The sequence below is a fragment of the Diorhabda sublineata genome, chromosome 5, assembly GCF_026230105.1.
Source record: "Diorhabda sublineata isolate icDioSubl1.1 chromosome 5, icDioSubl1.1, whole genome shotgun sequence".
Lineage (NCBI taxonomy): Eukaryota > Metazoa > Arthropoda > Insecta > Coleoptera > Chrysomelidae > Diorhabda > Diorhabda sublineata.
The window spans coordinates 23,894,467-23,909,619 of record NC_079478.1 but is presented as its reverse complement, the minus strand read 5'-3'; the positions used below and the strand labels follow the sequence as shown (position 1 = coordinate 23,909,619).

General features: G+C 32.9%; 1 protein-coding gene across 1 annotated transcript; it reads left to right on the top strand.

The window, feature by feature from the left end:
* The first annotated feature begins 3,598 nt into the window (after nt 1–3,598).
* On the top strand, nt 3,599–5,329 carry LOC130444670 (uncharacterized). The gene has a single exon (XM_056779946.1). It carries the CDS (start codon nt 3,599–3,601, stop codon nt 5,327–5,329), a length of 1,731 nt encoding a protein of 576 aa, XP_056635924.1.
* Nucleotides 5,330–15,153: the final 9,824 nt, after the last annotated feature.

Sequence of the window (15,153 nt, the reverse complement as noted above, 5' to 3'; positions counted from 1 at the left end):
TATACATGTTTATTGCACTTCAACTTTGCCAAGACTTTATTCATAAAATGCAATGAGGACAACGGGATTTCTATTCAAAACACTTGAAATACTTTTATATTAAGGTTCCTTCGGATTATACAACCAGTACTACCTATATTAGTATGAAAGTTATATATATATATATATATATATATATATATATATATATATATATATATATATATATATATATATATATATATATATATATATATATATATATATATATATATATATATATATTATATTGTATATAATCCCTGGGGCGTCCAGGCAATGTATGAAATATCATGAATATCATTGTCCATTTCATACTTTACCTAGGTATTGTATACAATTCCTAGGAATTGTATAGAATACCTGCTGGTTCACTGGTAATGTGTAAAATAAATAAATCTTAAGACTAAACTAATGTTAGGTAAGCCTGTTAATATCAATAAATCTTATCAGATTTACTTATCAAATAGCGGACAAATAAAACATGTTGTATTTACTTGAAATAAACTTTATTATCAACTTTAAAATCACAAAAAAATAACAGGAAACTTAAAATTCTTCTTGTTTGTAACATAACATTACAAGTATCTTTTAACATAATATAAGTAATTTTGTAATTAAACTTCACAAACAAAACAATTCTCTTTATAACAAAAAGTAGGTCTAATAGGCATTCACAATTTTAAGTAAAAGTAGGTTTTAGTTATTCTTACACGACAAACTATTATGGCACTTTGAAGAGCACAGAGCCTTACTTTTGACACAGGAACACTTTTTAGAGTCACAGTTTTTTTTTGCAGCTACATTTCACAAAGCCCTGTCCTGTCCCCGTAGATTGAAAAGTCGCAACTGTACGGAGTGTCGTTTCCAGATTGGGGACGTCTTCTTCTTGCAGTAATTTCTGATGGCAAACAGTGAACTGTTGTCTTGAATACAATGTCTTGACAACGCTTTGCTTTGTACCTAGTTGATATAGATCGTCATCAGTTTTGTGTAATACTACAGCCAGTATATTGCGAGCATCACCACGACCTCTATCGACTTCTGGAACAGGAATGCGTACAGTGGTACCCAACGATACGGGAGGGAATTTTTTTTCAGAAGTTTTAAGCATTTTCTGAGCTCTGATGCGGTTTTCTATCGAAAAGGCGTTTTTTGCGCATAAAGGACAAGCAACTTTGGATCCAAAACCTTCTGCAATATTTTCTTCCGGAGCAGCACAAATAGTATGAAAAGGCCTATTGCACATTCTGCACGAATTGCGAATTCTCGACCGTTGTCCGATTGTAAGATGGCTGGTGCACCAATCAGTGTAAAAATATCCAGTAAATTGTACGCTACTTCCTCAGGGCGTTTTGTTTTCAGGGCTCTTAATATAACAAACTTTGTGAGATGATCCTGATAGACCATTATGAATTTATAATCCCGGTCTGGATGAGATTGATAGTCTATCAAATCTACTTGACAGCGAAAATTAAATTCTGTTGAAAGTATGGGCTTCACGACAATCCCTTTTTTATTCCTTTTTGTTTTTGCTGGCAGGGTTCGCAAAGTTGCAAAAATAGTTCAACATCGTGGCGAGTTATCTTCTTATATCTTGAAGAAAGCTCCTTCAGCATTCTGTCTCGTCCTCCATGGCCGATACTTTGATGTGCGTCGTAAAGTATTTGAAATAATTCAGTATCAGCAACGTAGTATATGATATTGTTATTTGTAGTAGCATCCACAGGAAAAATCAACTTATCTTTCTGACCAACAGTTATAACATCATAATGCTTCAATAACCAGTAATCCCGAGAAGCCTTTTTTTCAGCCGTTTTTGCATTTTTTGTTTCTTCTATCAATTGTTCATAACGATTTTTTTCAATAAACGTGCGATTTTTTGTATTTGCTGCTTCTCTTTTTATTTGTAATTGTGAATAAAATCTTTCTTTCATCTCAGCTATTCGTTGTTCGGCCGCCATTTTTTAATAAATTACTTTCCTACCTGACGAAAATTAGCAAAAATAATAACTATGACGCAAATAGCTCAATACACGTGTTAACAGTATCATCGCACGTCGCGAAATGATATGGAGAAATGCTGTTTGCTTAAATAGTGTCGCGGTATCCTCTTTCTCAAGCGGCGGCTCCTTTGATCTGATCGGCCGCCCGCGGTATCCTTTTTCTCAAGCGGCGGCTCCTTTGACCTGAACGGCCACCCACCCGCCGCACCCGCGCCACCTCTTGTCAAAGGATTTAATTTTATTTACAAAGGCTACCGCGTGAGGCGTAGACCCGAAAGTGAAATTGACAGTTTTATATCGAAGCGCCTCCGTAGTGAAAGATTGTGTTTGTGAACTGTTGTACTACGAATTGAATTTATCCTCAAAAAATCCGACATTTGATAAGATTCTGGATAAATTACACCTATGTACTTACCTCCGTAGCAACCTACAGACGCTCCAGCCGTAAGTCAAACTAAAAGAAAGTATTAATAAAAAAGGTAATTCCACATTTATGTGGAACATAAGTATACGTAGTTCACGCAATTACAAAAGAAAATAAGTACCTAAATATTTTGTTATGGATTCAGAGCGTGATAATGGCTCTCTTATTAAAAATACGGGTGGTAGTAACTCTGACAGTTCGAGTGATGAAGAATTGTGGTGTAATTTTATTTTGAATTTACCTACTTTCGCATATTTTTTATTAAAATTATCTTTGCACCTAGCTTGTGTGTCCCGATAATTTTTATTCGTATTTTGTTTTATTATACACAATTGCGTTCGGGTGTACCGACATTATCTAAACGAACTTACTATGATCGCGCCGCCTTGTTGCCGTGCCGTCTCTTGTCAAAGGATTTAATTTTATTTGCAAAGGATACCCGCGTGCGGCGTACACTCGCGAGTGAACGGTCATGCTAAAACGATTCACTTCCATTAATGCTTGAAATGGCGCCTCTAGGCTAGGAAGGGTTCTATGGAGGGTTCTATGAAGCTTACTGTACTTATTTGTTTGTAATAACCACAATTGCGTTCGAGTGTTACATTACCTGCTGCAAGTTTGGCATTGTATAGAATACCTAGGTAAAGTGTAAAATAAATTCTATTTCATACTTTACCTGCCCGTTTTAGGTATTCTATACATTGCCTAGGTATTGTATACAATACCGGATTATACACATTGCCGGTAACATATATATATATATATATATATATATATATATATATATATATATATATATATATATATATATATATATATATAAATATATATATATATATAAATATATATATATATATAAATATATATATATATATAAATATATATATATATATATATATATATATATATATATATATAAAGTTTAAACTGTATAACATATACAGTATAAATGTATATGGTACGAACCTTCAATTGTCCCCAAAGACACAATTACATATCTTTGGAGTCTAATTGACTCCCGTCTGTTGTTACGTGATAAATATTTAATATATAAACCGGTGAGTTTACAAGGTAAATAATAAAATATTTTTAATATTTTTAAAGAATTTATTGTATAGGGATTCTATATTCTATCATTTTTTATAGAAATATGGATTCTTGTTTGGGACTATCCAGAAAAAGGGTTCGAGTAACTGACAGAGATTTTGAAGAAACCCTAACAAGATGGTGTGATGAAGTTAAGACGGATCACAACAATGATAGTTATGTCAGTGATTCTGAATACATTCTTAGTGATCATAACAGTGATACTGATCAAGAAGAAAGTGAATATTTGGAGGAAGATGAACAATGTGATGAAAATTTAGAAACGGAAGACAAAAATAAATATTTTTATGGTAAAGGAAAAAAAGGAGAATCTAAATTTCGTTGGTCTAAGACGCCATTAGTAAGTTCATATGTGAGAACACCAAAACATAATATAATAAGGCAACTTCCTTATTATGTTATGTTATGTTCTAAATGTTCTAATCAAAAGCTATCAAAAATGAGAGATTTATATAAGGATCCCACAAAATCGGATTTACGTGACTTGGACATGATTGAACTAAATGCCTTTTTAGGGTTACTTATATATATTGCGGCTTTCAAATCAAATGACGAAAATATCACTTCGTTGTTTTCAACGGATGGGACAGGCAGAGATATTTTTCGCTGTGTTATGAACAGAAATCGATTTGCTATTTTATTACAATGCTTTAGATTTGATGATTCAGAAACCAGACAACAACGAAAGGAGAATGATCCGCTAGCACCTATTTCTGCAATATTTGAGAAATTTGTTGCAAATTGTCAAGCTGCTTACACTATAGGACATTTGGCTTGTGTGGATGAAATGCTTATAAGTTTTAGAGGAAGATCCAAATTTAAAATGTATATACCTCAGAAACCATGCAAATATGTCCTGAAACTAATGGCACTAACTGATTCAAGAAATAATTATTTTTATAACGGATATCTGTATTGTGGGAAAAAAACTGATGGGAATACGCTTACTGAAACTGAAAAAAAATTGTTGATTCCAACACAAGCAGAACTACGTTTATCAATACCTATTCAAGGAAGCAATAGAAACATAACGGATGATAACTGGTTTTCATCCATCGAATTGGTTAATGTTTTGAAGACCAAAAACTTGACATACATCGGTACTTTGAAAAAAAATAAATCGGAAATACCTCCCGAGTTTCAGCCTAATAAGACGAGACAAATTGGAAGTTCCCTTTATGGTTTTCCGGAAAATGTCACTTTGTTATCACATGTACCAAAAAAACAGAAGGCTGTATTACTCGTGTCATCAATGCATTCCTCCGCAGCTCAAGATCCTGATGTCGACAAACCAGAAATGATTCACTTCTATAATACTACGAAGTCTGGCGTTGACAGTCTAGATCAAAAATGTGCTTTATATTCTACTGGCCGTAGAACGCAAAGATGGCCTATGGCAATTTTCTTTAGAATATTAGATATATGTGCAGCAAATGCATATATTCTTTTTAAAAGTATCAAAATTGAAAGAAAAGATACAAGACTGGAGTTTATGAAAAATCTTGGAAAGCAGCTGATCACTGAAGAATTAGAGAGAAGACAGAGTAATTCACGTGTAAGACAGGAAATAAAAGTAGCTATTAGAAACATTTTGGGAAGAAAAGAAGAGCAACCAATAGAATCAGTAGGTAAACTCGCCATTAGAAAATACTGTTCAATTTGCCCCAAGAAACTAAAAAGGAAAACTTATACATTATGCTCTAGATGCAGGCGTCCAGTATGCCTACAATGTTCATCTCCTATGTTCAACATGCATTTAAATATATTTTTTTAATTTTTTTTATAATAAATTTGTTTTGTTTTAAACGTTTTTAAATTTTAAAATAATTATTTACTCATTTTCTTAGAATGTGTTTTTTATTTGTTGTTTATAATTATGATTTTTATAATAAACGGTTTTAAACTTGAAAATAATTTTTAATAAGATAAAGCTACAAGTGTTTCATATTAATTCTAAAAAAAACCCATTTAAAATACAAAGAGTCAATTTGACTCCTGTCTGTTGTAATGTCAATCAAATTCATGTAGGTGGTTAAGGGTTAAGATCATCACGCTTCAAAAATGTTGTTATAGTATTGTCCAGTACTTCAACACCAAAGTAGGTCTCATGCGTCGTACTTTCTTAATTACTAGCATGACAGTCAATGAATCCTACCAAACTTTCTTGTGGGTCAATAGAGATTTGTGATGCGTGTCGTTTCGTCAAAAATAACGCTATAGTATTTGCTTAGCATAATTCAACGTAATATTTGTTATAGTATTTCATTCCTGTAGGCGCCTTCAATTGATTCCTGACACTACTAATATTTTAAAAAATTTTAAAATGAGTTTGTGCATTCTGTTAATCTTGGGTGTATGTGTATTTTAGGTTGAAACTGATTTTTCTTTCTCTTCTAAATTCCATAATCTTACCCCAATACCTACCAAATATCCAATGTTAGCTATAAATTTCAGCCATGAGTTAAACTGTATAAAAAGTTACCAAAAACGTTGCTAAAATGGTTATTTTGTGAATCTGTTTCCGATGTCCGAATTATTAAGAAATTACTTCTTGTAGTTCGTGTTTATAAGAGACTTTATTAGGTATATCATTATTTACAGTGATACAATTGAAATTCTTTGAAATTTTTTTTAAAAATTTTTAGTTTAATTTTACGATGAGTCAAACCAAGACTTGAAATTTGAGATTCAAACTTTATACATCTTACACATATCACTTCTGTACAAACATAATGAACACAAAATAGGTAATGATACTAATATCATTTTATTATTATAAAAAATATTGTGTAAAACTTGTGTCACAATGACTTTTTGTAGTACTCGTGCTACAAAACGAGTTATTGTGACAGTAGGAACAGTGTTTCACAAAATAATCATTGTAACTTTGTTTTTAGTAATTTTTCATGTCATGCAGTTAGATGGATTAGTTAACTTGAATTTTGACGGACTTTGGTGTTGCTAAAGATAAACTTAAATCGTATGACTTATTTAAGTCACAGTTTACAGCAATTGTTCGCTCGTGGTCGGCACCTTTGTTCTCTGTTCCAATTTTTCCATTGCGCAACATTACATTGATTCCCACACGCATGGAGGTGGAGCCAACTGATACAACGATCGCATGATGTTTTGTAAAGTTATTATAACAGCCAGTAATAAATGACAAATATTCTGCGTATTGGATTTTTCCCCAGGAGAGAGAGAATTAAGAGTTTATTCCTTATTCAAAATTATGAAATTTCAGAACCAGTTTCAAACCAGCCAAATATTTCGAAAATTTATTTTCATAAGATAGTAATCAATGCAAAAAATACTTTATCGTACTCAATAGAAATAGCAGGTTTGGAGAATCAATATTCTTTAAATATATGTTTTAAGCTTAACACGTTTTACCAAATTGAACTGATATTGTCACGTTTACATCGCTAAATATCCGTAAATGCGAAAAAAATTACTTCATTTACTACCAATATTATATGAAAATTAAGTCTGTGAAAATCGGAGACATCGACCACCAAATTGGATTGCCCATATAACATCAATTTTCCAACCATTCTCTCTTTTACTTGTTTTGCACAAGCTCAATCCAACTATTTATCCTTTGCTGCTTTTACTCATTTCATCATACCTAGGTTCTTTTGTAAATTTATACATGCCCATTGCACAATAATAAGTACCATTTGCTTCTCCCCCCCCCAGGGGTAATTTACCATATTCTAATTCGTTATCAATTTTTCTCCAGAACCCTTCATATTATTTGGTTTATGTCTCAGATAAGAGCGTATTATATCGTATTGATGAGAACGGAATAAGATCGAAAGTAGTCGGCGGTTACACCTCTCTCCTTACGAGAAACATCGAGATGTCTGTCTCGAAAGGTTGATCGGCATTACGTTCTTCTTTTTGGATTGAATTCAATGTTTGGCGCGGTATTAGTCAGGAAAGTAGTTGTCCACTTCGCAGAACGGTCAAATTATTTCGAAAATATTTTTGCGACGGATTTATGAGAAAAATACAATTACTAAAAAATATAATACTCACAGTTTTATAGTTTTAAAATTGAGAAACCAATCTTTTTGGATTATTGAAATTATTTTTTCTAATTTTGAGATATAAAATGACACTTTATAAAACTCGTTGACTTTATGAAACGTCTTACGAAAAGTGAAATTTTCTGGTGATGAAAAGTAAATTTCGCCTCTAATTACGAAAAGTACAGAATAATTGTAAGACTAAATTACTTGAACTACCTCTTTATTGTCGTTAAATATGGTGTACTAACATAATATCAAGAAAGTTTTATAGGACAAATAATCACACTTGCTCTTCGACTTTAGGAATAATTGTAAATAATGCAGATTGAGCCGCTTCTTCAATGTCGCTCGGTACGTCGTTCTTTGAATCGAACATTGCAGTATTTATATATTCTTCTACTTTAAAAAATAGTGAATTATTTAGGGAAAAAAACAATTTTTACTTTCTACTTCTTTTGACAATCAAAATCACGAAACATGACATTAAACAATACTTCTTGCTTCCATAGTAACAAATAAACGTCTCGAATTTTACTATAGGAGACTTAAAAGGAAATACGCCACCAGAAGTTTTATAATTTTGGAGAAAATCGTCTTTAAAATGGATTTAATCATACCGCCTAAAATAATGGTTATACAGAAATAGTGTGGAGAGATATTTGCCCATTTGCGTTAGGTATTCTTAAATAAAAAATTGTATGTGCTTATAAAAAATGCATATTTCCAAACAACTCGTCTCCGTACGAGGGATTATGATAGTTTTGCTTGATAAATAAACTATTATAAGCAATATGTCCGTAAAACTTTATACGGTGAATTTACAATACAAACCCGTAAATTTATGTTACTGTGATTTTGCTCAGCTTTCAGAGTGATAAAGGGAAAACAATAAAAATCATATATTAAATTATGTAGGTACCTATATAAAATTTGTTTTGTGTTTTTGTTTAGCAATTTAGTGAATACGTGAATAGATAAGGAATTGATTCTCATTTCACATATATATTTAAATGTTGTAATTTTATACAAAATATGACGTTGTAGTTTAGTGGCAGTATTAAACACCTTCCAGAAAGCTAGAAGATTCAATAACAAAAAATGAAATTAGCGTAGTACTTTAGAACGAAAGTGTTCATAGGTGGATGCAAATTTTTAGGTACAAATTATATTTTGCACAATACTTTAGACTGTAGAGAAATGGGGAGATCACAAGAATTGATTTTGAAAATCTTATAATATATTTGCATAAGAAAATAGAATAGAATAGAAAAAGTGACAACAATGCTATTGCTTAAAATACTTGAACATAAAGCGTATTGTATTTTGCGATTAAAAGTTTATTTTTTAATAGTATTTATGCGCCAAAGGAGAAAAGTGAGTTACCTATTATTGTCGAGGTACCGTATGTACAAGGAGTAGTATGCTTCCATCTGAAACTGGACAAAGATTTACAATATCTCCCATTAAGCAAGAATTATTAGAGAAAAATATTCATTTTCTTGTCCTTTAGTGTTAAAATATATAAATTCTTGCGTTTGCATAATATATTTATGTTTTATAGGGTTATATCAAAAGCAATCCATCCGCGGTCCATACACACACTTTCAATTATTAATAACAAATTCTATTAAGGGCGCCAGCAACCGTTACAAACTTTGGCCGCATTAGGTTATTTATAAAATCTACTTTTCATACACATCCTAAAATATATTTTTAACATCATTAAGAGGACATTTCAATGGAGGAGTAGGTGCCGTTCGAATCGGAATAACATGGATAGTCGATTAAGATATACTTTACAACTGTGTGGACTCGTGTTTATCACAACTAAAAAAATATTTGACATAATGTTCACAGTTTCTTCTTTAAAAATAAAATCCCAACTTTGGATAGAATTTTGACTGAAATGAAGTAATGCTCAAATTTTCCACTAATGTCTCGTTTATCATTGCATAAAGTTACTAAAAATATTTCTTGTGATTTCATACGAACGTATTTACTGTTTCATGGGTTAATAAATAGTAGAGACAATATAAGTAATAGGTCAAATATTCTGTAAAATGTTTATTTTTTACAAATAATGTTTGATAAAAAATTATTTCATACGAAATCGAATTATTTAGTACCAAAATTACTGTTTTCGGTATTAAGGTTAACGAAAAACTAGGCCGTTCTTCATACTATTTCGAAATTTTCTGTTCGATATAGGTAGTAGATACCTGATCTTGCTAATAATGAAAAAGAAATATACGGAAGAAGAGTTGACAAATCATCAATCTTTTGTTTATTTCTTTCTAGAACAAAACATTCCTATTTGTATTCTTAAATCAAACAAGTTATATTGTTAATTTGAAACAAATTTTATTTCAACTGATATTGATATAGTTACTAGATTGGGAGCAATAACATAAAATACTAGTAATACTAAATTTTAGTCTGGATGAACAAAAAATCATAAATTACAGACTCAATAATATGCTCGAACTAAATAATAATTAAGCTAATAGACACATCGTAACCGAGAGAACCTATGCATAGGTACCTATTATTGAAACGGAGGAGACAATACAACGAAATGTGAAATTGAATCTGTAAAGCCGCGTTTACAAAAATGTTAAAAACTTGTGTTATTAACTCCGGTAAAAATTTTTAACAATTTTTGTGCACTTTGGCTGTCATTTAAAAGAATTACGGGCTTACTCTCACAAAACTCATTTAAAAAACCACTAACAAATATGGCTTCTTTACATGCTTCAGTAATGGCGATATACTCGGACTCAGTACTAGAAAGTGCAACACAAGATTGTTTCTTGGATTCCCAAGAGATTGGAGCATTACTCATTTTTAGAACGAATCCTGAATATGATTTCCTGTCATTTATATCATTTGAGAAATCTGCATCTACATAACCATACAAATTTTTGTCTGATTTACAAAAATTAGGCTTTTGTCCAAGGTCCCTTTTAAGTATTTTAATACCCGTTTTGCATGTTTCCAGTGCTCAATACTGAAACTTGAATTAAATTGACTCAAATAACTAATACTAAATGATATATCTGGTCTTGTATGGACTGCCAAGTACATTAATGAACCAATTAAATTCTGATACGGTACATTCGGTTTTTCATTAGTGGTTGGCTTCAATTTTAAACCGACTTCAATAGGAGTCAAAACAGTTTTAGCATCACCTAACTTGAAACGCTCTAATAATTCTAAAATATAGTCCCTCTGATTAACTTTAATCATATTGTTTTGTTTGTCAAAATCAATATTTAAACCTAAAAAATATTTGATTGGCCCCAAGTCTTTAATTTTAAATTGTTTTGACAATTCCTGTTTGAGGTTGGTTTTAAAAACTGAGGAATTTGAACAAATTAAAAAATCATCAACATAAAGGGCCACTAGAATTATAAATTTGTCCTTGTTTTGGAAAAATATACATGGTTCAAAACTTGATTGCTGAAAACCTAAGTCTTTTAAGACATTTTTTACTTTAATATTCCAAATTCTGGAGGATTGTTTTAACCCATATATAGCCTTTTTTAATAAACATACTTTATTTTCATTATTTTTTAGAATAAACCCCTCAGGTTGCACCATGTAAATTTCTTCATCCAAGTTTCCGTTTAAAAATGCAGTTTCTACGTCAGTGGTCAATATCTAAACTTAATTCTACAGATAAAGCAAACAATATTCTTATTGTAGAGTATCTAACTACAGGTGAAAAAGTTTCAAAATAATCTATACCAAAGGTTTGTGTGAAACCCTTTGCAACTAGCCGTGTTTTATATCGTATTTCATTATTTGAATTCCTTTTTAAACAAAACACCCACTTATTTTGCACAACATTTTTGTTTGATGGACGGTCTACTAAAATCCATGCCTCATTTTTCATTAATGATTCGTACTCTCGTTCCATTGCTTTTTCCCAATTTCTTCGGTCACTTCTTGACATCGCTTCATCTACGGTCTTTGGATCTTGCATTTCATTATAAGTTTCCTTATTCATCACATTGTATGAAATGTAACCTTCATAATTTCTTTTCTTTGACACCCTTCCTGATCTGGTTACAATTTCTTGACAATTAATTTCCTCAAAGTTTTCACCTCCAGTTTCTTCTGGAATTTCATTTTCTTCTTCATTGATATTATTATTTGATCCTCCACCTTCTTCAATGTCACTATCATCCACTCCATGTTTAGTTTTTGTTTGTAGGTCAACAGTAATTGCTGAATCAGGATCTGAGTTGCTAGTTTCAGCCTTACAATTATTTATATTTTTAAAAGGTTGATTCAGAAATTCATTAAATTTTACATTACGACTTATAATAATGTTATCTGTATCTGTGTCTAGAATTCTATAAGCTTTACTATTTTCACTGTATCCCACCATAATACCTGTTTTTGCTCTTTTCTCTAGTTTAGATCTTTTCTCTTTTGGAATGTAAACAAAAGCCTGAGAACCAAATGTAATGAAATATGATAAATCAGGTTTCTTTCCGACCCATAACTCATAAGGTGTCTTTTCTTTACTTTTAGTATGTAGTCTATTAGAAATGTAGTTAGCAGTTGTTACTGCTTCCCCCCAATATTTATGGGGTAAATTAGCATCTAATAACATACACCTTGCCGATTCCATCAATGTTCTATTTTTCCTCTCCTACACACCATTTTGCTCTGGACAATATGGTGCAGTCGACTGAAAGCTTATACCAAAACTTTTGAGTAGCTTCTGCACAGCTACCCCTGTATATTGTTGTAGAATTTTTGTGGATCAGGTGAAGTAAATAATAAACTCGTGAAAACTGAATACTTTAATTAAAACTCGTAACTCGAACGTTTACAAGTAAAGCAAATAACCGACTGACTCTAGTAAAAATACGATACACTTTTTAGACCTCTTTAAACAAGAACAGAGCGTCATTCTTATCGTTAGCAAAACATACACATAAACGAAAAACTAAACCAGTAGATATAAAAACGGTCAACAAATGTATCGATTACAAAAAACTCGTATTTCAGCCTAAAAATGCCGACACGCTAGTCAGTGATGCTTTTAAACACTTCAATACTCTCCCTAAAAGTATAACTGACTAACCAACTCACCCAGTCTATAAGCTATTATTTCGAACTAAACCAATTTCCGAAAACAACTTCACAAATTTAGGTTTTGGTAAAGGCTTCGTCATAATATCAGCAACCTGTTCGTCACTAGATACATAAATGACGTCAAATTCGCCCTTAGCATATAGATCCCTAACAAAATGATACTTAACATCAATATGTTTTGTACGAGCATGAAATTCTGGGTTCTTTATCAACTTAAGTGCGCTTTGATTATCGATACATAACAATGGATTTTTTACATTTTCTAAACCTACTTCACTGATGATGCGCTTTAACCAAATTAAGTCCACCATAGCCGCACTCACGTATTCGGATTCAGTCGTTGATTGCGCGATACATTGTTGTTTTTTACTGAACCACGTTACAGCCGCACCCCCGAACTTACAAATTACTCTCGAAGTTGACTTTCGCGTATTTACGTCACTCGCGAAATCCGCATCACAGTAGACCTTAAGATGTTCCTTGAAAATTTCCTCCTCAAGATCTCCATACAAGAAAGCTGTCTTGATGTCGAACTGTCGTAGATGAAGCTTCTCCATAGCAGCAAAACTTAACACAACACGAATAGTCTCAAAACGAGCCACGGGACTGAAAGTTTCATTAAAGTCTATCCCGGTTTTCTGCGCACAACCTTTTACGACAAGACGCGCCTTAAACCGCTCAATTTCACCATTGTCTTTATACTTGATACGAAAAACCCAACGATTTCCAATTACCTTTTTGTCAGGAGGTCTTTCAACTAACAACCACGTGTCATTTTGTTGCAGGGAGCTCATTTCTTCTTGCATAGTACGTAACCATTCAGTCGAATGTTCTGATGAAACCGCCTTCTCGAAGCTTTCTGGTTCACTCTGAGCAACCCACGCTACAGGAATACCGTAATAATCTGGAGCATTGATTTTATCCCTGGGACGTAACTGACGTGTTGTAGTTTCTGAAGACACCTCTTCCAAAACTTCTTTTGGCTCTTGCAGCGTTTCTGGTATCTGATCTTCATCGTGATTTTCTTCTGATGTATTCTCAAATTGAGTTGATTTTAAAACTATTTTCTCCTCCTTAAAAATCACATCATGACTTAATACCACATCATGTTTTTCCGAAACCCAAATACGATACCCATCAAGATGTTCAAGATATCCGACAAATATGCCTTTCAATGCCTTTTTGTCCAGTTTTCTACGTTTTTGTACAGGTATGTGGACAAAACAATCCGTACCAAAAACTTTTAGGTTACCAGTTCTGGGTTTCTCAGCAAACCATAATTCATATGGGCTTTGATCTTTGATTTTGGTTGGTCCTGTTCTATTCAAAACAAATACAGCAGTATTTACAGCTTCGACCCAAAGAAACTGCGGCAAATGTGGCTTTGCATGTAACATAGAACGTGCTGCTTCCATTAAGGTACGATTTTCTCGTTCGGCACTTCCATTTTGCTCCGGGCAGTAAGGAGTTGTTATTGTATGTTTAATACCTCGTTTGTTCAGGAAATCTTCAACCTCCTTATTCACATATTCGCCCCCACCATCTGTACGCATTTCAATGATGTCTCTACCAAAGCGTGTTTTAATTTCCGCGCAAAAAAGTTCAATTTTGTCTTTGACCTCCGATTTTTCACGAAGAAAATAAACAGTCCGATAATTACTGTAATCGTCTTTGAAAAGTACATAATATCTTTTCTTACCTGGACTTTCCACTTGGATCGGTCCGCACACGTCCGAATGAATAATTGCACGCGGTTGTAATGCAATATTCTCACGTGTACCGAACTTGAGTCTGTGATGTTTACCGAACGCGCACGCATCACACAACTCATTGTTTAACTTAAGTTCAACTCCGCGATTTTTCATAACCATCTGCACGTGTCGTTTATTTTGATGACATAACCGTTCATGCCAAAGTTGCAGTTGATCATCCACTGACGCGGCAGAAGCATTATCCGGCGAAACCACTCGCATTAAAATTCGATATAAGTTACCCGCTTCGATCCCGATAGCCACCAATTTTTTACCTCTACGAAATGTACATTGAGTACCATTATGCGTCAGAGTGAAATCGATACCCTTTTTAGCGGCTACGCGAACCGAAAACAAATTTTTCGACATTTCCGGAGTATAGAGGACGTCACATAAAGTTCCTGGGCACCACTCACCGTTTACAAATGTCTCCATATCAATGTCACCACTTCCAAAAGCTTCCACGGCGGCACCATTACCTACATAAACCATAGTTGGTTTTGCAAATTCTTTAAAATTTACAAACCAGGTCCGTCGATTTGTCATATGCTGTGAAGCTCCAGAATCAATGAGCCAATGATTTTGTCCACTCCCGGTAGTATTCCCAACAAAGGCTTCTCTCTTTTTACTTGACGAGCCTTCACTTTTATTTGGACAGTCCTTTAATAGATGTTTTTTGGAGCCACACGAAAAACAACCCCGAC

Bases quoted from the DNA above. Each gene is read 5' to 3' on its own strand.
- LOC130444670 (XM_056779946.1), top strand. From the start codon at position 3,599: ATGGATTCTTGTTTGGGACTATCCAGAAAAAGGGTTCGAGTAACTGAC.